A 26,874-nucleotide genomic window follows, 5' to 3' on the forward strand; every position below is an offset into this window, starting at 1 on the left:
TCTATATCACACTATGATGTCACTTATATCATACTATGATGTCATCTATGTCACACTATGATGTCATCTATGTCACACTATGATGTCACTTATATCATACTATGATGTCATCTATGTCACACTATGATGTCATCTATATCACACTATGATGTCATCTATGTCACACTATGATGTCATCTATATCACACTATGATGTCATCTATGTCACACTATGATGTCATCTATATCACACTATGATGTCATCTATGTCACACTATGATGTCATCTATATCACACTATGATGTCATCTATGTCACACTATGATGTCATCTATGTCACACTATGATGTCATCTATGTCACACTATGATGTCATCTATGTCACACTATGATGTCATTTATATCACACTATGTCACACTATGATGTCATCTATGTCACACTATGATGTCATCTATGTCACACTATGATGTCATCTATGTCACACTATGATGTCATCTATGTCACACTATGATGTCATCTATGTCACACTATGATGTCATCTATATCACACTATGATGTCATCTATGTCACACTATGATGTCATCTATGTCACACTATGATGTCATCTATGTCACACTATGATGTCATTTATATCACACTATGTCACACTATGATGTCATCTATGTCACACTATGATGTCATCTATGTCACACTATGATGTCATCTATGTCACACTATGATGTCATCTATGTCACACTATGATGTCATCTATGTCACACTATGATGTCATCTATATCACACTATGATGTCATCTATGTCACACTATGATGTCATCTATATCACACTATGATGTCATCTATATCACACTATGATGTCATCTATGTCACACTATGATGTCATCTATATCACACTATGATGTCATCTATATCACACTATGATGTCATCTATGTCACACTATGATGTCATCTATATCACACTATGATGTCATCTATGTCACACTATGATGTCATCTATGTCACACTATGTCACACTATGATGTCATCTATATCACACTATGATGTCATCTATATCACACTATGATGTCATCTATGTCACACTATGATGTCATCTATATCACACTATGATGTCATCTATGTCACACTATGATGTCATCTATGTCACACTATGATGTCATCTATGTCACACTATGTCACACTATGATGTCACTTATATCACACTATGATGTCATCTATGTCACACTATGATGTCATCTATGTCACACTATGATGTCATTTATATCATACTATGATGTCATCTATATCACACTATGATGTCATCTATATCACACTATGATGTCATCTATGTCACACTATGATGTCATCTATATCACACTATGATGTCATCTATGTCACACTATGATGTCATCTATGTCACACTATGATGTCATCTATGTCACACTATGATGTCATTTATATCACACTATGTCACACTATGATGTCATCTATATCACACTATGATGTCATTTATATCACACTATGATGTCATCTATATCACACTATGATGTCATCTATGTCACACTATGATGTCACTTATATCACACTATGATGTCATCTATGTCACACTATGATGTCATCTATGTCACACTATGATGTCATCTATATCACACTATGATGTCATCTATATCACACTATGATGTCATCTATGTCACACTATGATGTCATCTATGTCACACTATGATGTCATCTATGTCACACTATGATGTCATCTATATCACACTATGATGTCATCTATGTCACACTATGATGTCATCTATGTCACACTATGATGTCATCTATGTCACACTATGATGTCATCTATGTCACACTATGATGTCATCTATGTCACACTATGATGTCATCTATGTCACACTATGATGTCATCTATGTCACACTATGATGTCATCTATATCACACTATGATGTCATCTATGTCACACTATGATGTCATCTATGTCACACTATGATGTCATCTATGTCACACTATGATGTCATTTATATCACACTATGTCACACTATGATGTCATCTATATCACACTATGATGTCATTTATATCACACTATGATGTCATCTATATCACACTATGATGTCATCTATGTCACACTATGATGTCACTTATATCATACTATGATGTCATCTATGTCACACTATGATGTCATCTATGTCACACTATGATGTCATCTATGTCACACTATGATGTCATCTATATCACACTATGATGTCATCTATGTCACACTATGATGTCATCTATGTCACACTATGATGTCATTTATATCATACTATGATGTCATCTATATCACACTATGATGTCATCTATATCACACTATGATGTCATCTATGTCACACTATGATGTCATCTATGTCACACTATGATGTCATCTATATCACACTATGATGTCATCTATGTCACACTATGATGTCATCTATGTCACACTATGATGTCATCTATGTCACACTATGATGTCATTTATATCACACTATGTCACACTATGATGTCATCTATATCACACTATGATGTCATCTATGTCACACTATGATGTCATCTATATCACACTATGATGTCATCTATGTCACACTATGATGTCACTTATATCACACTATGATGTCATCTATGTCACACTATGATGTCACTTATATCATACTATGATGTCATCTATGTCACACTATGATGTCATCTGTATCACACTATGATGTCACTTATATCATACTATGATGTCATCTATGTCACACTATGATGTCATCTATGTCACACTATGATGTCATCTATGTCACTATGATGTCATCTATGTCACACTATGATGTCATCTATGTCACACTATGATGTCATCTATATCACACTATGATGTCATCTATGTCACACTATGATGTCATCTATGTCACACTATGATGTCATCTATGTCACACTATGATGTCATCTATGTCACACTATGATGTCATTTATATCACACTATGTCACACTATGATGTCATCTATATCACACTATGATGTCATCTATGTCACACTATGATGTCATCTATGTCACACTATGATGTCATCTATGTCACACTATGATGTCATCTATGTCACACTATGATGTCATCTATGTCACACTATGATGTCATCTATGTCACACTATGATGTCATTTATATCACACTATGTCACACTATGATGTCATCTATATCACACTATGATGTCATCTATGTCACACTATGATGTCATCTATGTCACACTATGATGTCATCTATGTCACACTATGATGTCATTTATATCACACTATGTCACACTATGATGTCATCTATGTCACACTATGATGTCATCTATGTCACACTATGATGTCACTTATATCACACTATGATGTCATCTATGTCACACTATGATGTCATCTATGTCACACTATGATGTCACTTATATCATACTATGATGTCATCTATGTCACACTATGATGTCATCTATATCACACTATGATGTCATCTATGTCACACTATGATGTCACTTATATCACACTATGATGTCATCTATGTCACACTATGATGTCATCTATGTCACACTATGATGTCACTTATATCATACTATGATGTCATCTATGTCACACTATGATGTCATCTATATCACACTATGATGTCATCTATATCACACTATGATGTCATCTATGTCACACTATGATGTCATCTATGTCACACTATGATGTCATCTATGTCACACTATGATGTCATTTATATCACACTATGTCACACTATGATGTCATCTATGTCACACTATGATGTCACTTATATCACACTATGATGTCATCTATGTCACACTATGATGTCATCTATATCACACTATGATGTCATTTATATCACACTATGATGTCATCTATGTCACACTATGATGTCATCTATGTCACACTATGATGTCACTTATATCATACTATGATGTCATCTATGTCACACTATGATGTCATCTATATCACACTATGATGTCATCTATGTCACACTATGATGTCACTTATATCACACTATGATGTCATCTATGTCACACTATGATGTCATCTATGTCACATTATGATGTCACTTATATCATACTATGATGTCATCTATGTCACACTATGATGTCATCTATATCATACTATGATGTCATCTATGTCACACTATGATGTCATTTATATCACACTATGATGTCATCTATATCATACTATGATGTCATCTATGTCACACTATGATGTCACTTATATCATACTATGATGTCATCTATGTCACACTATGATGTCATCTATGTCACACTATGATGTCATCTATGTCACACTATGATGTCACTTATATCACACTATGATGTCATCTATGTCACACTATGATGTCATCTATATCACACTATGATGTCATCTATGTCACACTATGATGTCATCTATGTCACACTATGATGTCATCTATATCACACTATGATGTCATCTATGTCACACTATGATGTCATTTATATCACACTATGATGTCATCTATGTCACACTATGATGTCATTTATATCACACTATGATGTCATTTATATCACACTATGATGTCATCTATGTCACACTATGATGTCATCTATGTCACACTATGATGTCATCTATATCACACTATGATGTCATTTATATCACACTATGATGTCATCTATGTCACACTATGATGTCATCTATATCACACTATGTCACACTATGATGTCATCTATATCACACTATGATGTCATCTATGTCACACTATGATGTCATCTATGTCACACTATGATGTCATCTATATCACACTATGATGTCATCTATATCACACTATGATGTCATTTATATCACACTATGATGTCATCTATGTCACACTATGATGTCATCTATGTCACACTATGATGTCATCTATATCACACTATGATGTCATCTATATCACACTATGATGTCATCTATATCACACTATGATGTCATTTATATCACACTATGTCACACTATGATGTCATCTATATCACACTATGATGTCATTTATATCACACTATGATGTCATCTATATCACACTATGATGTCATCTATGTCACACTATGATGTCATCTATATCACACTATGATGTCATCTATATCACACTATGATGTCATCTATATCACACTATGATGTCATTTATATCACACTATGATGTCATCTATGTCACACTATGATGTCATCTATATCACACTATGATGTCATCTATGTCACACTATGATGTCATCTATATCACACTATGATGTCATTTATATCACACTATGATGTCATCTATGTCACACTATGATGTCATCTATGTCACACTATGATGTCATCTATGTCACACTATGATGTCATTTATATCACACTATGTCACACTATGATGTCATCTATATCACACTATGATGTCATCTATGTCACACTATGATGTCATCTATGTCACACTATGATGTCATTTATATCACACTATGATGTCATCTATATCACACTATGATGTCATCTATGTCACACTATGATGTCATCTATGTCACACTATGATGTCATCTATATCACACTATGATGTCATCTATATCACACTATGATGTCATCTATGTCACACTATGATGTCATCTATGTCACACTATGATGTCATCTATGTCACACTATGATGTCATCTATATCACACTATGATGTCATCTATGTCACACTATGATGTCATCTATGTCACACTATGATGTCATCTATGTCACACTATGATGTCATCTATATCACACTATGATGTCATCTATGTCACACTATGATGTCATCTATATCACACTATGATGTCATCTATGTCACACTATGATGTCATCTATATCCAGCCTATAGAGGGATTACCAGCCTACGTCACTGACGTTCTACTGCGCATGTCGCCTGCAGAAAGAGAGCAGCAAGAGCCGTGATCATGTCTTTTTGTGCTGGAAGTTGCACTAATTGTTTTGATAAAAATAACAAAACTCGCAAATTTAACAGAATACCGTCAACTCGCACCCCTTTCAAGGCAAACGAGAGAGAAAATAGTACATTGGCGATTAATTTCGAGCAATATAACGTGTTAGATACGTTGGTTTGAATGGTGATAAAGCTAAATGCTCACAGGCACAGCTGTAACGTTATAACTGCAGCGAATGAGTTGTGAAATGTTTACTACGACAGTGACTGAAGACGAGGTCACATACTAATGGAAAGCAAGCTGAGATTAATTAACGTTAAGCTACATTGTTTTAGATTACCGGTACATACTCGGCCATGCACGTAACGTTATAGTTACGTTATGCAGTTGTTCCAGACTTTAGACATGTCCGTCCTCTTCCCTCGTCTCTGACCAGGCAGCATCAGTCTGACACTGAGTTTAGTAATCGTGAGTGTTTTCCTGAACATGATTGTCTGTTAAATAGCTGTCGGTAATGTTAGGGATGCACAGTGACAGTGTTGTTTTTACCGCTGACCGACCGACGCCGTGCTGTGAGAGTCCGTGGTTTGTCCCGTGGCTGAGTTGCCGTGGCCGCGGTACAAACTCGATCCTCCGTCCTGATGGTTTTTGTTTTTTTTTCCTGCCGTTATAAAACCTACAGTCTATGTATAAAACACACACTACATCAGTAGGTGATAAACTGTTGTGGTAGGCTGACAACATCGCTAGCTAACACCGCTTTGACTACACTAGATCCATAGAGGTAACCATGACAACCGGTTCTTTCTGCAGTCAGGTTGCGCACGCATCCTGACTTGTTGGTAAACAGATAATCCCTCTATAGAACCAGTCATTACTGGTCTAGCCCATATTATTCTGCTCAGTTGTTGTCTTTAGTAAACTGAATGCTTCATAGTGGTGTAGTCTATGTGATACTCAGGTATCAAGGGGGTCCACAACTTTTTCTGGAAATTTTCAACTTTTTTTTTAGAAATGTTATCACTTTTCCTAGAATTATTTTGAGAAATTTTACCAGTTTCTTCTCAATATTTCTTTTTTTTACTTTTTTCAAGAAATTTTTACCCCTTTTTGTATTATTTTTTGCCCCTTTTATTAAGACAGAAATTGTACCACTTTTTGGAGAAATTTTACCACATTTTTGCAAATTTTTTTTGCTCAATCTTACCACATTTTCTAGAATTCTTTTGAGAAATGTTACTATTTTTTTCTCAATTAAAAAAAAAAACGTTTTACTTTTTCTTTTCTTTTTTTAATCTTACCACTTTTTTCTAGAAATGTTGTAGTCTAACAATTAGACTACACCACTGGCTGGAGGTGAAGCTCGGGGAGAATGAACTGATCTGAGAACTGAACCTTGTATTAATGACAAGGTAACTGTACAGCTGCCTGAAAGGGTCATTAGTTCATCTGCTTGGTGAGAAATATCTACACAGTGGCAAGTGGTGATATGATAAATTAATAATAAGCATTAGTCCTGTCAGAATAAACATGTTAATCACCATAACTAAATAAAATGTGTTAAAAATAAAGGTGATAAATGACTAAAATAGCTTATATTAGGCAAGGCAGCTTTAGTTATATAGCACATTTCATACCAATGGGCAATATAAACATAAAAACCAAACATTTAACAGTAAGAGTTGGAAACTAAAAAACAAAAAAAAACAAAAAAACATAAAAAACATTTTTTATAATTGAAATAAAACCCCAAATAGTAAAACATTTGAAACATTAAACACACAATTAAAAGCAAGAAAAAAGAGTAAAAGAAAGTACAGGAAAGAGAGAGAGAGAAAATAAAAACTAGACTAAACTAGAGCATAAAATATGAGTTTGCAGCATGAAATATTGATTTGTATTAAGACAATTTAGAGGATTTACAGTGCAAATCCAAGATTAAGATTTAAAGTTCTTTAAAAGAGCTCAACATGAGAAGAGAAATGTTTTTAACCTGGATTAAACGATGCTTCTGCTGGTAGTTTGATCCAGTTGTGTGCAGCTGGAATGAATATGGAGATTTGCCAAAATAATATCAAAGTTGATGATGTTGCACTTTTCTCTGCATTAGGACACAGACACACTGACTTTTCTTGCTTTAAAAGTCCTTCTATGAACACAGATGTGGAATATTTAACCCAGAGTTACGTTGTTGTGTTGAGACGTTAACCTTCTTGTCTTCGTCCCTCTGCAGCCGAGCTGCCGTACCTACGATGTCCTCTCCACACGGTGCTCAAACTCACACCGATAGCCTACGGTAGGTCGCGTTGTGTGTGTCCTCCATCATCCTACACGACTCCCGTCTCTCTGTAAAAACCTCTACACTGCAAAAACTCTACATCTTTCCAAGAATATTTGTCTTATTTCTTGTCAAAATGTCTCATTTCTAGTCAAAACTAAACTCTTTCCACTTAAAATAAGACTCATCACCTAAAAATGAACTTGTTTTTAGATCATTTTCACTTGTTTCAAACTTATTTTCACTTGAAATAAGTAGAAAAATCTGCCAGTGAAAGCAAGTTTTTTGTGCTTGTAATAAAACTTGCTCCACTGTCAGATTTTTCTACTTATTTAAAGTGGAAAATTTGCTAGTAAAAAGTAAAAAGTGTCTAAAAACAAGCTGCTTTTTAACGTGTTGAGTCTTATTTTAAGTATAATTAGATTTATTTTGACTAGAAATGACATTTTGACTAGAAATAAGACAAATATTCTTGGTAAGATTTTGAATTTTTGCAGTGTACCGACTCTTTTCTCTCCTCTCCCTCTCTTCAAACTGCAGGATGTAAGATCGAGTCCTTTTTCCTCAACATTGAAGCCGTCAACACTCACAGAAACAAGCCCGAGGTGAGTTTCCACTGACTCAACGTTTAGATCTGCCAACTGTTTCATACGTCTGAGTGTATTGATGAAATTATTATATACAGTTACAGTTTACACACTGAGGCTGGATCATTAAGTCATTTTTCCAGCAGCTGTTTTAGTTTCAGTGACTGCTCCTTTAACCCTCAGAGGTCTGAGACTGCTTCGGTTGTTTTCGAATACTTTTGATTTTACCTTTATTTATAGACCACCAGTGTTGTGCTAGTTACTGAAAAATAGTAACTAGTTACAGTTACTAGTTACTTCATAAAAAAGTAACTCAGTTAGTAACTCAGTTACTTAAACCAAAAAGTAATGCGTTACTGAGAAAGTAACTTTTTCGTTACTTTAAAAGGTTTTTTTTCCCAATGCTCCCATTAAATAAAGGTTGATTGAATTCCCCTCTAGCCTCATTTCAGTTCTGTAGCCTACTGATGCTGATGAAGAAACACGTGTTTTTATCTTCTTTTTACAGTCTATGGTTTTTATCTGTAAAATTTTACCATCATCATCATGCTGCATTGTTGCATGATGTCAGCAGTTACGTTTAAGACTGTTTTCAGTGACGGAAGTAAATTCACTCCAGCGGTATTTTTTTATCGATCGATCAGCTGTGTTTACCCAGAGCGATCAGCTGTGTTTACCGTTTCAGGCGTCATAATTCGAGTCCGTCTGTCGGACTCTAACCGCTGCTGCTCGGGTGGAGTGGGTGCTGGTGTGTGCGCGCTGTGACTCAAGCTGTGTCCCAGTTCAGGGGCTGCAGCCTGAACTGAGACACAGCTTCGGTCTCGGATGCTGCGTTAGCAAAGTTACCTTAGCTCGCCGTCATGCCCTGCTCAGAGAATCGCTCTGACCTGTCCAGTCCTCTTCATGTAGTGTGTTTGATTACGTGTGGGACGCTAGAGGGCGGCCACCAACTAGTGCTTAGTGTCTGTGCTCTGTCTTTCTTTCAATTCAATGAAACTTGCTGAAATGTTATAGGAATTGTGTGTGCCGCTGTAAAACCTCACCCAAAGGAACGGAAAGGAACGGAGTAACGCAGCGTTTGGTAACGGGAACGGAGTTACTGATTTTAAAAAAACAACGCGTTACGTTATTAGTTACTGGAAAAAGTAACGGCGTTACGTAACGGCGTTACTAATAACGCGTTACTACCCAACACTGTAGACCACATAGAAAAATATTCTCCATAATCATTTTGTCGTTTAGTATCTTTTTATTTCCCAGCAGAACTTCACCTCTATGATCTGAATTATTTTTTCACTTTATTAACAAATTCAATAAATCAATCAATCAATCAAATTGTATTTATTTAGCACCTTTCAAAGCAAATAGATGCCGTTCAAAGTGCTTTACATTTTGATTGAACAATATACTATATAGGAGGTAAAACAAGAAAAAGCATGCAGACTAATGCACGAAGATTAAAAACAGCAATAAAATAAAATATAGCAATTGACCCCTTGCACGTGACGTCACGTTCCACTCGCGGTATCTACGGACGCCATGATGGACGGCAAAAGAACAGTGAACGTCAATGTAATTGAATGGGCGCGTTATAGTTTTGTGACATACCGGGGTTGTAGGGTTTCCCCTCCTTTTCCACTGAGCTGGTTCGAGTGCTGGTTCGGAGCCAGAGCCTGACTAGCACCGGTTCTTTGCTTTTCCACCGCTTAAAAACCGGTTATTGGTCCTTAAAACTGGTCTGAAGCACCAACTCCTTGCTGGGCTAGAGCTAAGAACCGGGGGCTGGCCACTGGCAGCGGGGTTACATGAGCAACAGGACCAGTGCGAAGATATACAGACACGTTATCGATGCCATTATAAGTTATCTATAGTGTATAGTCGATGTAAACACAGTTGAAGCTAACTAGCTGAGCTACATGCTGTGGCTAACAACAGCTAACGCTCGTATTAAACATAGCACCGTCACAACGTAGTTGCCGCCGGCGGATCGCGGCGATTACAACGAAGACGGCTTCCTGTTTTCTTTTATTTTTCAGCCGGGTTTAATCAGAGAATGATCACTAATTATACAGACGTCGGGTCAGGTCTTCAACACCCACGGGTCGGACCAGGTTTTAATTTCCAGGTCCGTTAACTGTAGTTAGCAGCAGCAAAGACAGGAGCAGCTGCTGTATGGGGAGTGTGGCACTGACTTGACGTTAGCTCCTTAGCAGTGGAAAAAGCACAGAAAACTGAGATATTCTGCGGCGAATAACAAAAAAACTAACAGAATATTGCAACGGATGAGTAGATATTCTATTTAAAATAAGTGATAATGCTGTGAGGTTGTAGTGTGAAGTGATCGAGCCACATTGTTGGACGGCACCCATACACAGTACATTATCACTGAGCACTTTCTGCCGTCCGTCATGGCGTCGCCTCTCGCGTCACGTTCTAATTGTGACGTAGCTGCAAGGGGTCAATAGAAAATAGATAAATACAATAACAACTTTTAACAACAATTAAACAGAATAGAATAAAATGCAGGATAGAAATGGGAGAAAGATAACAGTAAAACAGAATAAAATCACTATGCGATTATAGCATAAAAACCAGATTAAAAAGATGGGTTTTTAGCCTACGTTTAAAAGTGTCAATGTTTGTAACTCCTCTCAGCCCAGACAAATTGGGCTCAAAACACATAAAGATGACGTAGATTAGCATCATCTGATTCCAGCACTTTTTTCTGTTTTGTAAACTGACAAAAAAAATGGCCCCTGCCCCTTTTATCCCACTTTTACGCTCAAATTAACAGCAACGTATCTCCGGTTTTACTCGGTCTATCGACGTCAAACAGAAAGTGGGAGAGAGTTTCTAATCTAGACTTCCCGGGGAAGCCGACAGCAGCGCTCCACGTGACCGGGTGGTTTTGTTACGGCGCTTTGAAAACGACACGCGACCCGATCACACCGGCGCTCAGGTAGAAATCTTAGCATAGTAGTTCGATTTTAACCCTTTGTACTCTTCATTTCAGCCGCTCTGGTCGTTGTTCACCTCACTGTAAACAACCTCTCAGTGTTTGTGTTTGTGTTGTTGTTGTTGTTGCAGAACGTGGACATCAACAGAAACCCAGAGGAAGCTCTGCAGACGGTTCCCGACCACGTCTGAACGTCTGAGCGCTGCTTTCACTGCAAAAACTCAAACTCTTACCAAGAATATTTGTCTTATTTCTAGTCAAAACAAATCTAATTATACTTTTTATACGTTTTTAGACACTTTTTATTTCTTTCAAGCAGATTTTCACTTGAAATAAGTAGAAAAATCTGATAGTGGAGCAAGTTTTTCTTCCTTATTACAAGCACAAAAAAACTTGCTTTCACTGGCAGATTTTTCTACTTATTTCAAGTGAAAATTAGTTTGAAACAAGTGAAAATGATCTAAAAACAAGTTAATTTTTAGGTGATGAGTCTTATTTTAAGTGGAAAGAGATTAGTTTTGACTAGAAATGAGACATTTTGACAAGAAATAAGACAAATATTCTTGGAAAGATTTTGAGTTTTTGCAGTGTTTGGAGAAGGAAGAAGGAGGAGGAGGAGGAGGAGGAGGAGGAACGGTGCCGGTCCAGTTGGAGGTTCAGGAGTGGAGGCGGTGGGAACATCTGGACCTGAACATCTGGACCTTCAACGTGTCTGTGAAACGTTGTGTTGTTTCTGACCCGACTGTGATTTTCTCTGCATCTTCAGTGTCACGTTGTTTACAGGAGAAGTAGAGGAAGGTAGTGACTTCATGTAACTGTTTTTACTGATAACTTCATCTGTTGTTGTTGTCGATCTTAATCCTCATGGGGGGCGTCAGCACCCCGACAAACTAAAGGCCTTTTGTTGAATGTCTGATATCAGATTTGTGTAAAGTTTTGTGATTTGGAAACAGATTGTAAATAAACCGTGTGAAAGAAAAAGAGTCGCTGTTTCCCTGTTTGTTGTTCAGAGAACAGATCAACACTGCAAAAACTCAACACCTTTCCAAGAATATTTGTCTTATTTCTTGTCAAAATGTCTCAATTTTAGTCAAAACGAATCTCTTTCCACTTAAAATAAGACTCATCACTTAAACATTAACTTGTTGTAGACAATTTTTCACTTGTTTCACACAAATCAACCAATTTTCAATTGAAATAAGTAGAAAAATCTGCCAGTGAAAGCAACTTTTTTGTGCTTCTAACAAAAAAGAAACTTATTTCAAGTGAAAATATGTTTGAAAGAAGTAAAAAGTGTCTAAAAACAAACTACTTTTTAATGTGATGAGTCTTATTTTAAAGCAGAAGTAAGTGATCCGGTGGTTTTGTCTAACTTCCTGTCAGCAGATGGAGTTAGCAGTCCCCGCCCTCGTCCCTACGTCACCACATTCAGGCGCATCCCTTGGCTGCACACACAGAGAGGACTGCCCCTTTATGCCGTTCTCTCTCCTCATTGGATAAAGGTTGTAGGATACAAGGAAAGTTTTCTCCTGGGCTCAGAGCAGAGCAGAGTGACTGACAGACCCGTGTTTCAGACCAAACACTCTATAGAAGTGATTGCTGTCGGAAGATACAACTATTTAAGACTTAGATTAACACAAACATTCACCTTACTTCTGCTTTAAGTAGAATGAGATTTGTTTTGACTAGAAATTAGACAAATGTTCTTGGAAAGATTTAGAGTTTTTGTAGTCCAGTCTGAACATCGTGTCTGTGTCGGCAGCTCAGTCAGTGTTGTTGTTGATGATGAACTCTCCCACAGAGAAGCCAGAGATTAATTTAACAAATGACACAGAGAGAGAGAGAGCTCAGTAATAATGGGCCTTTGTGAAGTTGTGAGTTTCACATTTGGGAACAATTTTAAGGACCGAACATGAGAGTGGAGCAGCACTCAGCACTCCCTCAGACTCACAGACTCACAGCCGAGAGGAGGAGGAGGAGGAGGGGGGGGGGGGGTTGTTATTGGTAGAGGGGTTCTTTCCACAAACAGTCGGGCGGGGGTTAAATCTCTGCTCTTCCTCCTCCTCCTCCTCCTCCTCCTCCTCCTCGTCCTCCTCCTCCAGCAGCATTAACAGCAGCAGCAGCAGCTCGGTGGCAACAGACTGTGAAATTTCCAGTGTGTATGAACAGCAGCAGCAGCACCGACGCCTCACGCTGCTGCTCACCACGTAGTGTTGTTGTTGAGCGTGTGTGTGTGTGTGTGACAGAGAGAGAGAGAGAGAGAGAGAGAGAGAGACAGAAGGTGTGAGATGTGAGGTGTGTTATGAGCTGCAGCAGCTTCAGTCCCGCTGAGAAACCTGAGACCTCTGGACTTCACCTGCAGCTCTGCAGCTTCAGACCTGAGACCTCTGGACCTCAGACCTCTGGACCTCTGGACCTCTGGACCTCCGGACCTCTGACACCATGAAGCTCAGACTTCTCTGCATCGTAGTTTTCTTCTTCTCCGTCTGCCTGCAGGACGCGCTGGCGCTGGAGTATGAAGCTCGACTGGGAGCAGACGTCCTGCTGCAGGTGAGAGGGTTTAAAGCTTTTCTTTCCTCAGACACACAGGTTGAGTAGTAGTAGTAGTCTGGGACAGAGGACAGAGGGTTTATACTTTATACTGCTGATGTGATGTGATCTACAGAACTTGTGATTCTCCTTTTTATCAAAGTGTATTCTCCAGTTCCAAATGAACTCTTTGATTAAGTTCATTTTCTCCTCTTTTAAACTCTTCTCTTCAAGTCCTGTTATTGCACATTTAAAGTTACCAGACATTTTCTAAGTCAGATGGATTTTCACGTTTACAAAAAACCCTTCCAGTAAAAATGATGTCCTTTAAAAAAGAGACTATGAACACGTGAAGCTCTCGTCTCCACAGGAAATACCTGACGTCCATGTAGAGGGAGCCAGAGGCTCAGTTACTCAATGCTTTTAGACAGTACACTGCAAAAAACAAATCTTACCAAGAATATTTGTCCTATTTCTTGTCAAAATGCCATTTCTACTCAAGACAAACCTAATTATACCTAAAATAAGACTCATCACATAAAAAGTAGTTTGTTTTTAGACACTTTTTACTTCTTTCAAGCAGATTTTCACTTGAAATAACTAGAAAAATCTGATAGTGGAGCAAGTTTTTCTTTCTTATTACAAGCATAAAAAGATTTTTCTACTTATTTCATGTGAAAATTTGTTTGAAACAAGTGAAAATTATCTTAAAACAAGTAAATTTTTAAGTGGAAAGAGTTTAGTTTTGACTAGAAATGACATTTTGACAAGAAATAAGACAAATATTCTTGGTAAGATATAGTGTTTTTGCAGTGTAACGCAGAAACCTAATTTATATTGTAAATAAAAGACAAGCAGCAGCAGGTCCTAGAGGAACTTTTCCTCTGCGTGAAGTCGTTTTGAGACCAGAACCAGAACCAGACCCATGTTTCCTGCTCGGGTCCAAACCTCACACAGCTCAACGTTTCACCTCCTGCTGTTGTTAATGTAAACGATACGATCTGTGTGTGCACGCTGCACCTATCAAGGGTTTCCACTCTTAAAAAACCTATTTGTTTATGTTAAATTCCCAGCAGTGAGCGAGCAGGATATGTGGTAATGTGTTGACACAGCAGCGACTTGTGTGCAGAAGTAACATCGGAGGCCGAGCGGTGCACCTTCAGCCGCCGCCGTACAGTCAGAGCATTTATTTCCAGTTCCACTTCCCCTCCATTCATGAATGGCTTTGATTCACAGTCCTGACCCGGCTTTCACATAGTCCCATTGTGAGGTGACTTCAAAAATAAAATAAAAAATAAAAAAGGAGTCGTTCTGAACCTGGACGTCACAATATGTCGCTGAACTCTGATTAAATGTTTCACACTTGGTTTGACTTGTCGTCTTGTTTCTTTCTTCTTTTTTCTTTCAGAGAGTGAGACGTCAGAGCAAACCAACGAAGCCAGTGGTGAGTTTGTGTTTGTATCGTACAGTCAATGTGATGATTGAAGATGAAGTTTAAAGAGGAACTGTGCAGGATGTGTCCAGAGTCCTAGTGCTGCTTAAACCAATGACTTGTAACTAGTTTCAGAGGCTCTGCACTGCAAAACCTCAAAATCTTTCCAAGAATATTTGTCTTTTTTCTAGTTAAAATGTCATTTCTAGTCAAAACAAATCTCATTCTACTTAAAATAAAACTCATCGCATTAAAAAGCAGCTTGTTTTTAGACACTTTTTTACTTTTTTCAAGCAGATTTTCACTTGAAATAAGTAGAAAAATCTGAGCAGGTTTTTCTTTCTTATTACAAGCACAAAACAACTTACTTTCACTGACAAATTTTTCTACTTATTTCAAGTGAAAATTTGTTTGAAACAAGATGATTTTTAGGTGATGAGTCTTATTTTAAGTGGGAAGAGATTAATTTTGACTAAAATTGAGACATTTTGACAAGAAATAAGACAAATATTCTTGGAAAGATTTTGAGTTTTTGCAGTGCATGCCTTCCCTTCCCATGAACCAGTCTGCCACCCAGTCCTCCCATTAAGCTGGCCAGCTTGGAAAACAGCTGGAAACAAATGCACATGGAGGAGAGGAGGGTTAGAGACACAGAGGAGGAGACACCAGGTTTAAAATTTAGTTTTTAATTAGTATCAACAAAGTTTTCGTGTTACATCATGACTCGGGGTGGGTAAACAAACTGTAACTGCTGCTGCAAGCCGTAACCTACAAACGTTGGGAGTCTGATGAACTGCTTTCCTTTCGCTTCCCGGTGGACACAGATTTAAGGAAGGCATTAACCTTTATTCCTTTACTCACCAACATCTGTCTCCAGAGGTGCAAAGTGAACCAACACCTGTAGGAACTTTTCAGCTACTGACGTTAGCACACACAAACTGTCCCTTTAAAGTTGCTTTAAAGGGACAGTTCAACATTTATTCAGATCCTCCTCTCACCATAACCCCTATACTCATCAAATACACAATCCAACAACTCCACAACGCTCTGGTGGACAAGTTGTGACCTGCACATTCACCACGCTATGAGATAATAATCATGTAACATTATGTAACATTACGACACATGAAGCAAATACTCTGAACTACTTTCTCTCCTGAAATCCCTCCGCCCAGCAGTAGCCGTGTCTGGAATGTAGTTCCGGCTGCATTTCCCTCTACAACAACTCTGTGTGGTAACGTTGTGTTATTATCTCATAGCGTGGTGAATGTGCAGCTCACAACTTGTCCACCAGAGCGTTGTGGAGTTGTTGGATTGTGTATTTGATGAGTTTGATGAGGGACAGGGGACCTGGACCGTTCACTGAGCAGCTCACGGCTCTGCCCCGCCCATCTCAAAAACATCTCTGCTGTGACTATAGGGGTTATGGAGAGAGGAGGATCTGACTGAATGTTGAACTGTCCCTTTAAAGTCATTTTAGCCTATATGTCATCAGTAGCTCCTCTGTGGTTTCCCCTCAGTTTGCTCCGACAGTCGTTCAGTCTGTGCAGCTCAAACCACAGCTTTTCCTAAATAGCAGCGAGTTGCAGAGGCTGATGTGGCTCCTCTTCCTCCTCCTCCTCTTCCTCCTCCTCCTCCTCCTCCTCCTCCTCCTCCTCCTCTTCCTCCTCCTCCTCCTCCTCCTCCTCCTCCTCCTCCTCCTCCTCCTCCTCCTCCTCAGAGAAACACAAGGACAGCCAATCAGAGCAGTTCGCTGTGAGGTTTAAGGTTCACGTCTCCTCACGTCTCTGGATCCAAACCAGTTTAACTCAGGGTGACGTTGTTTAAAGGTTTAATCTGGACCGGGTTTTGAAATCCCTTGTTTCTTCATCCAGGATCGTGTCGTCCATCTTTACTTTTACTCCAGTTGTTCAGAGCTCAGTTGGATCGGATCAGATAGAAACTCTTCTGGACGAGCAGATCCAGATCCTGAGTGTTAAATGTTGATAGGTCTGATAACAACAGGTAGAACAGCAGCATGAGACACTCACACTGTGTTTGTGTTGTTTTCTGTGCTCTTTCTTCTTTCTTCAATGTCTTTTAAACAGCCAGACTTTATCTGATCTGGCCCAGCTGTTTAATTACAGTAATAAAAAAGCAAATATACAATACAATACATTAGTCAAATACATTGTGCATATACAGTATTTCCATGTGTTTCAAATTCAAACTTCAAATTTCATTCAATAGGCTTTATGTACAGCTCCACTACTTCCTGAACTTAAATCAGCTCCTTTATTTCCTGTCTTACATCATTGGGCAAACTGATTAATCCAGGTGTGTTTGACCATAAGACAGGAAATAAAGGAGCAGCATTAAGTTCAGGAAGTAGTGGAGCTGTGCATAAAGCCCTTATCCAGTAGTTGCGGAAAAGTTCTTCATTTGTGGAATAATCAAAAGTTTACTTTATTTACTTTATCGCTGCAATGGTTTAAAAATCAGGTGCAATTATAAATGTTTATTTGACCAGTTTGAATTGAATTGAAATCCCATGTTGTTCCCGAATCCACCAAACTGCTGGGATCAGAATAATCCGATCAAAGTTTTCCCAATTCTTCTAAAAAGTTTTGAACAACACAAACTGAGGGTTTGATCCAGATTAAAACCAAGACTGGACCATGTGATCTGATCCGATTATTGGCCCACTTGTTCAAAGGTAATTCGATTGGATCTTGGATTGGATCAAATCTTGAAAATGTGTTGTTTCAAAACCAAAAATGGATTTTGAGATCGGATTAGATCACGTGATACAGTCCTGGTTTTCATCAAAGCCACAGTTTGTGTTGATCAAAACTTTTTAGTAGAATTGGGAAAACTTTGATTAAAAAGAAACGGGATTATTCTGATCCCAGCAGTCGGGTGGATTCAGGAACAACATGGGATTTAAATTCAATTCAAACTGGTCAAATAAACAATATTTATAATGTAGTATATATAAACATTTATTGATTTATATTTTGCACCTAATTTTTAAACCATAACAGTGATTGGTAAATAAAGTTCACTTTTGAATATTCTACAACTGAAAAACTTTTCCCCAAACTGAATTTAATGCAATTTGAAGTTTGAATTTGAAACACATGGGGAAATATTCACAATTTGTATATTTGCTTTTTTCAATGTATTTTAACAGCCCAACCAGGTGGAGTCTGGCTGTTTAAAAGACACTGAAGAAACAACAAAGAGCTCAGAAAACAACACATACACTCTGTTTTCATATAAACCAATCAGCCTTCAGTGTGATGCACAGTCACATCTAGAGCACTCAGTATCTGGATTTGGTCATCTTGAAAAGTTTGCATCTGGATCAGACTGATCTAATCCTACTTTGCTTTGAACAACTGGGATAAAATTAAGATAGATAGAAAAAAAAAGAGATTTCAAAATCCGGATATTTTTCATCCAGATTAAACCTTTGAACAACTGGACCCAGAGGTGATGAAGACTCTGGTCTCTGTGGCTGTTCCTCCTTCACTGATCCAGCTGTTGTGTGTGTGTGTGTTTATGTGTGCGTGTGTGTGTTGTGTGACAGCTGAAGGTGACAGACTACCATGTGCGCTGCTCCGTGGTGTCTCGTTACGCCGTCACCTCGGTCCAGAGCTCCGTGTGGAACCAGCTCCCCGTCGTCAAGGAGGCGGCCTTCGAGGTGGACCTGCCCTCCAACGCCTTCATCTCCAACTTCACCATGTGAGTCCAGACAGTCGCTCCCACAGAAACACAGAAACACAGAAACACAGAACCACAGAACCAAAATATACTTGATTAGTTTATTTTGAATAGTTTTTTAATAAAATACAGTGAAAAAAAGAAAGAAAATGTGGAAAAAGAAGGAAAACAAACCACCAAAACTGACACGGAAACCATACATGGATATGAACATCAGATACTGTAGATAGATAGATAGATAGATAGATAGATAGATAGATAGATAGATAGATAGATAGATAGATAGATAGATAGATAGATAGATAGATAGATAGATAGATAGATAGATAGATAGATAGATAGATAGATAGATAGATAGATTAAAATGTATTAAAACTGCCGAATATCTGAAACTGTTGAAGATATCCATAAGCTGAGTCATACAGGAATAAATTCAAAGTTTGTCTACAGTTTAAAAGTCAAATGAAGTCTGTGGGAGAAAGTACCATGTGCTGAAGTTTTAGACGTTCAAAGAAGTAAGAAGACTGGAAGAGTTTGAAGACTGTTTCAATGTATTCTCTATGGGACAAAAAAATCTGAACTATTTGAATATTTGAAAAAAGTATGAATAGTTGAAAAGAGAAAAGTCATAGCACACCTGTCCAGAAAAAAGCTGCACATTTTGATGTAAAATTTTTAGAAATAGCACAAAGTATTAGTTAGTTAAGTACTATGTGACAGTTGAGGTTCCTGTCACTATGCCTCCAATTGATCATGTGCCCTGGCTACTTGGCCAAGGGGATGTCCCTTTGGCCAAGTGGCAAGCGCGCATGACTCTTACCCGGGAGGTGTGGGTTCAACCCCCGCCCGGGCCCTCGTCACCTTGCCACATTCTGGCGTTGTTGGCAGGATCCATGTAGCACTAGGGGTGGGTCCATGGATTCCTAATGTGTGGCAGCCTGCGCGGAAGCACGAGGACGTGCTTGTGAAAAGAGGGGGAGAGATGTGACAGTTGAGGTTCCTGTCACTATGCCTCCAATTGATCATGTGCCCTGGCTACTTGGCCAAGGGGATGTCCCTTTGGGTGACTGGCAAGCGCGCATGACTCTTACCCGGGAGGTGTGGGTTCAATCCCCGCCCGGGCCCTCTTCACCTTGCCACAACTAGTTGGTTGCAGAAAAAGAGCGGAAGTTGTAAGAATAAGTATAAAGAAAAAGGAAGGAACAACAATAGTGTGAATGCTGAACTAGAAAAAGAAGCATTTCCATCAGGAAATGTGTGTGAATGCTGAAAGCAGCTGAACGCCATTGCTGAAGAAATGCTGAATAAGCTGAAGAAAATGTAAAAAAAATAAAAATAAAAAAAGGTAGAAGAAACTGTTGAAATATTGCATGTGCAACAGTTGAAGAGTTTGAAGAAAGAAAGAAAGAAAGAAAGAAAGAAAGAAAGAAAGAAAGAAAGAAAGAAAGAAAGAAAGAGGGGGATGGATCAATAGAAAGAGACAGAGATAGAGAGAGGGGTAGAAAGAAAGAGAAAAATAAGGAGATAGATAGATAGATAGATAGATAGATAGATAGATAGATAGATAGATAGATAGATAGATAGATAGATAGATAGATAGATAGATTCGTCTCTCTCACTGTGTTTGGGACGATGAGGTGGTATTATTACCCCCCCCCCCCCTCTCTGTTTATCCACACGTTGAGAAAGGAAAAGCAGCGTTCTGGTCCACGGGAGGAATCCAGAAATAAAACTTCAGAGGAAATGATGTGGGAAGGGAAAAGTTTTAGAAATCCGGTCCAGAGTTTAGATCCTTAATCTGATTAGAAGAGGGTTTGGAAAGTTAAACAAAACACATGAGTCAACAGTGCAACAGCAGCCTGGACCCAGACCTGGACCTAGACCTGGACCTGGTCCTGGTCCTGGTCCTGGTCCTGGTCCTGGTCCTGCACTGCAAAAACTCTACATCTTTCCAAGAATATTTGTCTTATTTCTTGTCAAAATGTCTCATTTCTAGTCTAAACTAATCTCTTTCCACTTAAAATAAGACTCATCACCTAAAAATGAACTTGTTTTTAGATCATTTTCACTTGTTTCAAACACATTTTCACTTGAAATAAGTTGAAAAATTTGCCAGTGAAAGCAAGTTTTTTATGCTTGTAATAAGAAAGAAAAACTTGACCCATTGTCAAGTAAAAAATCAGCTTGAAAGAAGTAAAAAGAGTCTAAAAACAAGCTGCTTTTTATGTGATTTTACATATAATGAGATTTGTTTTGACTACTAATGACATTTTCACTAGAAAGAAGACAAATATTCTTGGTAAGATTTTGAGTTTTTGCAGTGTGGTTCTGGTCCTGGTCCTGGTCCTGGTCATGGTCCTGGTCCTGGTCCTGGTCCTGGTCCTGGTTCTGGACTCGGAGCAGAACCAGGTCAGGGGTTGAACCAGATGAATACTGGTCTTTGTCCATGTGAGTCAGAAACTTAATAGAGAAAATGACAGGAGTTTACCCAGTTCCCCGTTCTCTCCCCCGCACAGTTTACTGAGGCAGAGGGCCAGGTTAGATACGCTACACACACACACACACACACACACACACACACACACACACACACACACACACACACACACACACACACACACACACACACACACACGCCTCCATCTCCTGTACATACACGGATGGATGTGGATGCAGACTTTGATTTTTTCAAGTATGTGTGAGTCTGAAGCTTTTTACAGCCGTAATCTGTCACATCTCACACACACACACTTATACACACACAGTTATACACACACACAGTTATACACACAGTTATACACACACTCTGCACATACATATTTTCTCCCATACGGTTCTTGTGCACATCACCAAATACCCAGAGGGAGGGGCAGCTGGTTCTTTGGCGTATCTGTGTGTGAAACTAAGAGCTCTGTGTTCAGTGCAGCAGGTCACTGATGTGCTGCTGCCTCCTCCTGCACACACACACACACACACACACACACGCCCCCCTCCACTCTGTGTCCAACAGGAGCCGTTTCAGCTTCAGCTCTGTGGTTTATTTTAGATCCTGTGATGTTTTATTTTCTCCTCTTTGGATATATTTGTTCAAAGGCTCTGACCTTAATTTAGCACCTGGTCACATGACATCAGCGGTCGCTGCCGCCGCCGCCAGAGGCCGGGGGGGAGAGTGGGGGCGGCGCAAGACAGACTCATGTTTTCATTCATCAAGAATTAAAGTCAGAGGTTGGAAGACGATCACATACCGTCGTAGTTCCCACCATAAACGGAGATTCGGCGGCGTTATTCTCATGACTCGCCACGAAACCGAAAGTAAAGAAACGCTGGTCGGCTCGCCCAGCATTTCCACCACCACTAATAATAACAAAATAACCATAGAGACAAAACCATAGATTTATAGAAAATGGACCATTAACAAGTGGTGACGGAGATTCATCCACATTAATATCAGACTTTTTTATTGGCGCGGAATTTTTCGTTCTGCTGATGGAGAAACTCCTTGTTGTCCCTTTAAAGGTATAATATGTAGGATTAATTCCTCCCATCTAGCGGTGCGGTTGCATATCTGAACGTATTCTTGATGTTGCATTCATGTGAAATGGGGCAGACGTCAGACAGACAACAGACGCTGCATGTAACAGGATAAACAAGCGTCTGACAACATGTTGTCATGGTGATGTGGTATTGTTTTACCGTCTTTCTCATCCGGTTGGTTTGCCGACGGCCATCTGCCTGACTGCACCTGAATGCAACACCGGTGCCTCCGTCCTTCCCATAGACTGTAAAAAGAATGGACGTAGCGTCCGTGACGTCACCCATTGGTTTTGGGGAGTCGTTTTTATGACTCCAACATGGCGGCCTGAACAGCGCCATGTTGGATTGGCCGGCCAAGAACCCGCCCACTGGCCTCCAAGCAGCTGTCCCTGGAGCTGCTCGGACCTGTCACTCAACGTTTCAGCGCCCTAATTGGCCAGAGTTTTAACCTAATAACAGTAAAACAGTAGAGTTAAACCCCCTCAGAGTGTGTGCGGGGGTAGAAACTATTGATTGAGACCAAAAAACGTTCTGACACCAGGCTTTGATCATGTTTATTGAGGATGTAAAGTGGGTGATTTTAACATGGGGGTCTATGGAGAATGCTGCTTTCTGACACCAGCCCCCAGAGGAAGAAGAGGGGATTGCAGATAAGAATGGAACGTTACGAAACGGAGCCGTTTTCAAGGTAAATACAGGGGAAACACAGAGACTGTTGATGAAAAACTGTCCCTGAAGGCAACGTGCATCAGTGGTTTTGCATGAATTTCCCTCTAAAACAACTCTGTGTGGTAACGTTGTGTTATTATCTCATAGCGTGGTGAATTTGCAGCTCACAACTTGTCCACCAGAGCGTTGTGTTGTTGGATTATGTCTTTGATGAGTTTGATGAGGGAAACCAATTAAGAAATCCCATAATGAGCCTCCGTAGCGTAGCTCTGAGCAGCTCACGGCTCTGCTCCACCGTTCTAAAAACAACTTGCACCGACAATTAAAGGTAACGAACCTACTGCTATGACTATAGGGATTATGGCAATGGGCCAATTTGACAAAATGTTGAACTATCCCTTTAAGAAGGTTTTGTGAATCTGGCCCCAGGTCCTGGTCCTGGTTCTGAGTGTTGAAGGTTTTTCAGTCGTGGTCTGGGTGGGTCTGCTCTCTTCATTAACGCTGTTTTCAGAGGGAAATTACTGTTTTCCACTCGACCTGTTTATGAGCTGAGACTGAAACATGAGCCGAGCTGTGAGTCACACAGAGAACTGTTTCTCTGTTTCTCTGTTTCTCTGTTTCTCTGCTCCTCTGCAGCTCCTCCAGCGGACAGGTGTACGTGGCCCAGGTGAAGGAACGAGCCGCTGCCAGGAAAATCTACGACGCTGCGAAGAAGCAGGGGAAAACAGCCGGACTCGTGGCCACCAAGTCAGTCACAGGCAAAACCTCTTTTTATAACCTTAAAGTCTCATTTGAACAGAAGCTTGTTGTGTTCACTTTGGAGGGGGAAAAAAAAGCTTCTGCAAGTAACGTCAAGCTGAGCCTCCACTTTGTTTAGTGGCGTCAAATAAATGAAAATATCAAAGCAATCTGGTTGCATTTCAGAATAAAAGCCCTGTAGCTAAAACTGTTGAGTACAGTTCCTCTTCAGACTGACAGTACACTGCAAAAACTCTCTTATTTCTAGTCAAAACAGATCTCATTATATTTAAAATAAGACTCGTCGTATAAAAAGTAGCTTGTTTTTAGTCACTTTTTACTTCTTTCAAGCAGATTTTCACTTGAAAAAATCTGATAGTGGAGCAAGTTTTTCTTTCTTATTACAAGCACAAAAAACTTGCTTTCACTGGCAGATTTTTCTACTTATTTCAAGTGAATATTTCTTTGGAACAAGTGAAAATGATCTAAAAACAAGTTCATTTTTAGGTGATGAGTCTTATATTAAGTGGAAAGAGATTAGTTTTAACTAGAAATGAGACATTTTGACAAGAAATAAGACAGATATTCTTGGAAAGATTTAGAGTTTTTGCAGTGTAGATGCTCCACCTTAGGGTGTTTCTCAGGGTCAATGTTGGTTTATAATAACAGATAGTTTCCTTTTAATAATAGTAATTGACATTTACATGGAACACCGTTTAAATAATAAGATTTTACAGGGGCTTTTATTCTGAAATGCTACACCAAATTCCTCTGATGTTTTCTGAGGTGTTGCTCTGTAATAACAGCTCGTTTCCTGACAATATCAATCTGAATTTACAATGAACACAGTGGAAATAAGAAACATTAAAGGGCTCTTCCTTTGAAAATCTACAATCTACATCAACCTGCAAAATTTTGCAATTTAATCCGTTCTGGAAGGTCACCTTTATTTTGAAATCAGTCCTCTAGCCTGTACATGTACCACTAAATAATGACGGGGCTAGTTTGACTGGATTTTTCAAAGTTTTATTTTTTTATTTTTTCATTGAACAATGTAGTAAAATAACAAAAAATGGCAGTTTTACACAAAAAAACTTAAGTGATTTTGAAAGTAACTTAGCAGCTATATCATATTATTAGAAGTGGAGGCTGGTTAAACGTTACTTGCAGGTAGGAGCTTCTCGTGGGATTTTAAAATCTCATTAAGTCATGATTAAATTACTCCAAAAAACATAGAAACTGGAAGGTGAATGCATCATGTTTCTGTAGCTTTGACTTTGTTTTGTCTTCTTCCCTCCAGAGAGCGGGAGATGGAGAAGTTCCGCGTGGCGGTGAGCGTCCCGCCGGGAGCCCGGATGTCCTTCTCTCTGACCTACGAGGAGCTGTTGCCACGGCGACTGGGCCGCTACGAGCTGAGTCTGGGTCTGAGGCCCGGGCAGCCGGTCCAGAACCTGACGCTGGACGTGGACGTGACGGAGCGGACGGGACTGAGCTTCATCAGAGTCCTTCCTCTGAAGACGACTCGACTGCTGTCCAACACCGCTAAAGGTCACATGAAGGTTTTACTCAACATGGAAACATACATCACCGCTGGTCATGAGGGAAAATTAACATAATGTAGCATTAAAAAAACAGCTGAAAACACGGCTGACTGATAACCTGGTCTGTGAACACTAAGGGTAGTTTAAAATAACCAGCACTTACAGACGCATTTTGCACTATGCGACACTTTTGGCGATTAAATGCATTTTAATTTTACTACTACTCCATGCTCCTTCTGACTGAAGCTACTGTGTGATATATTGTATATATTGTGATATATGGTATTTGTACCATGTTGGTCTGGTTCTCGTCCTTGTCTAATGTTGTTTTAATGTGAACTGCGGGACTGCAGATGGAAATTAGCTTTAGAGCTAAATCTGGCATATTTACATATTGTATGTTTATGAATATGCAGAGTCCCGTTACAAATAAGGCAAGGCAAGGCATCTTTATTTATATAGCACATTTCATACCAAGGCAACTCAATGTGCTTTACATAAAGACAAAACATTAAAAAAAGAAGCATAAGACAGAATAAAAACAAACAAAACACTAAAAACAGAGTTAAAAGCGAGACTTTTAATAAACGAATAGATTAATTTTTATTCTGATAAAAAATCTGTTATTAGACATAAAAACACAGATAGATAGTCCTTTATTGATCATATCGTATCATATCGTATCGTATCGTATCGTATCGTATCGTATCGTATCGTATCATATATCATATCATATCGTATATATCTTGTACCACAGGTGACTCAGACCCTCCTCCGTCCACCCAGGTGGAGCAGGGGGCCTCCTGCGCTCAGGTTCGATTCCGGCCCAGCGTGCAGCAGCAGAGCAGCGTCTCCTCTAAAGGCCTCGACGCCGACTTCATCGTCCAGTACGACGTGAACCTCCGAGACCTGATCGGTGACGTCCAGGTCTGCAGCTTCTTCTGCTGATGTCCTCTCTGTTTGGGGGTTTCTGAATCTCACAGCGAATCACTCCTCTCTCTCTGTCTCTCTCAATTTCAATTTCAATAAGCTTTATTGGCATGACTGTGATATACAATATTGCCAAAGCATTGGGGCAGCAATACAAATACAACAAC

The 26,874-nt window shown here is 39.2% G+C and overlaps 2 protein-coding genes across 3 annotated transcripts in view; both read left to right on the forward strand.

Moving 5' to 3' along the window:
• The window catches only part of LOC310988657 (6-phosphofructo-2-kinase/fructose-2,6-bisphosphatase-like), a 40,671-nt gene extending 28,755 nt beyond the window's left edge, over positions 1–11,916 (forward strand). For both annotated transcript variants that reach the window (XM_083975338.1, XM_083975339.1), the window contains exons 12-14: positions 8,042–8,104; positions 8,627–8,691; positions 11,761–11,916. In XM_083975338.1, the coding sequence (XP_083831464.1) occupies positions 8,042–8,104; positions 8,627–8,691; positions 11,761–11,820 (188 nt within the window). In that variant the 3' untranslated portion in view covers positions 11,821–11,916. The remainder of the gene's footprint in view (positions 1–8,041; positions 8,105–8,626; positions 8,692–11,760) is intronic.
• Positions 11,917–14,071: 2,155 nt separating this feature from the next.
• Positions 14,072–26,874, forward strand: part of itih6 (inter-alpha-trypsin inhibitor heavy chain family member 6) — a gene marked incomplete at both ends in the record, with an annotated part of 28,533 nt that continues 15,730 nt past the window's right edge. Inside the window, 6 exons of the mRNA XM_083975681.1 lie at positions 14,072–14,179; positions 15,567–15,602; positions 19,162–19,316; positions 24,135–24,245; positions 25,537–25,784; positions 26,535–26,704. Coding sequence (XP_083831807.1) covers positions 14,072–14,179; positions 15,567–15,602; positions 19,162–19,316; positions 24,135–24,245; positions 25,537–25,784; positions 26,535–26,704 — 828 coding nt within the window. The remainder of the gene's footprint in view (positions 14,180–15,566; positions 15,603–19,161; positions 19,317–24,134; positions 24,246–25,536; positions 25,785–26,534; positions 26,705–26,874) is intronic.

This window comes from Trachurus trachurus, assembly GCF_905171665.1.
Source record: "Trachurus trachurus genome assembly, chromosome: 7".
NCBI lineage: Eukaryota > Metazoa > Chordata > Actinopteri > Carangiformes > Carangidae > Trachurus > Trachurus trachurus.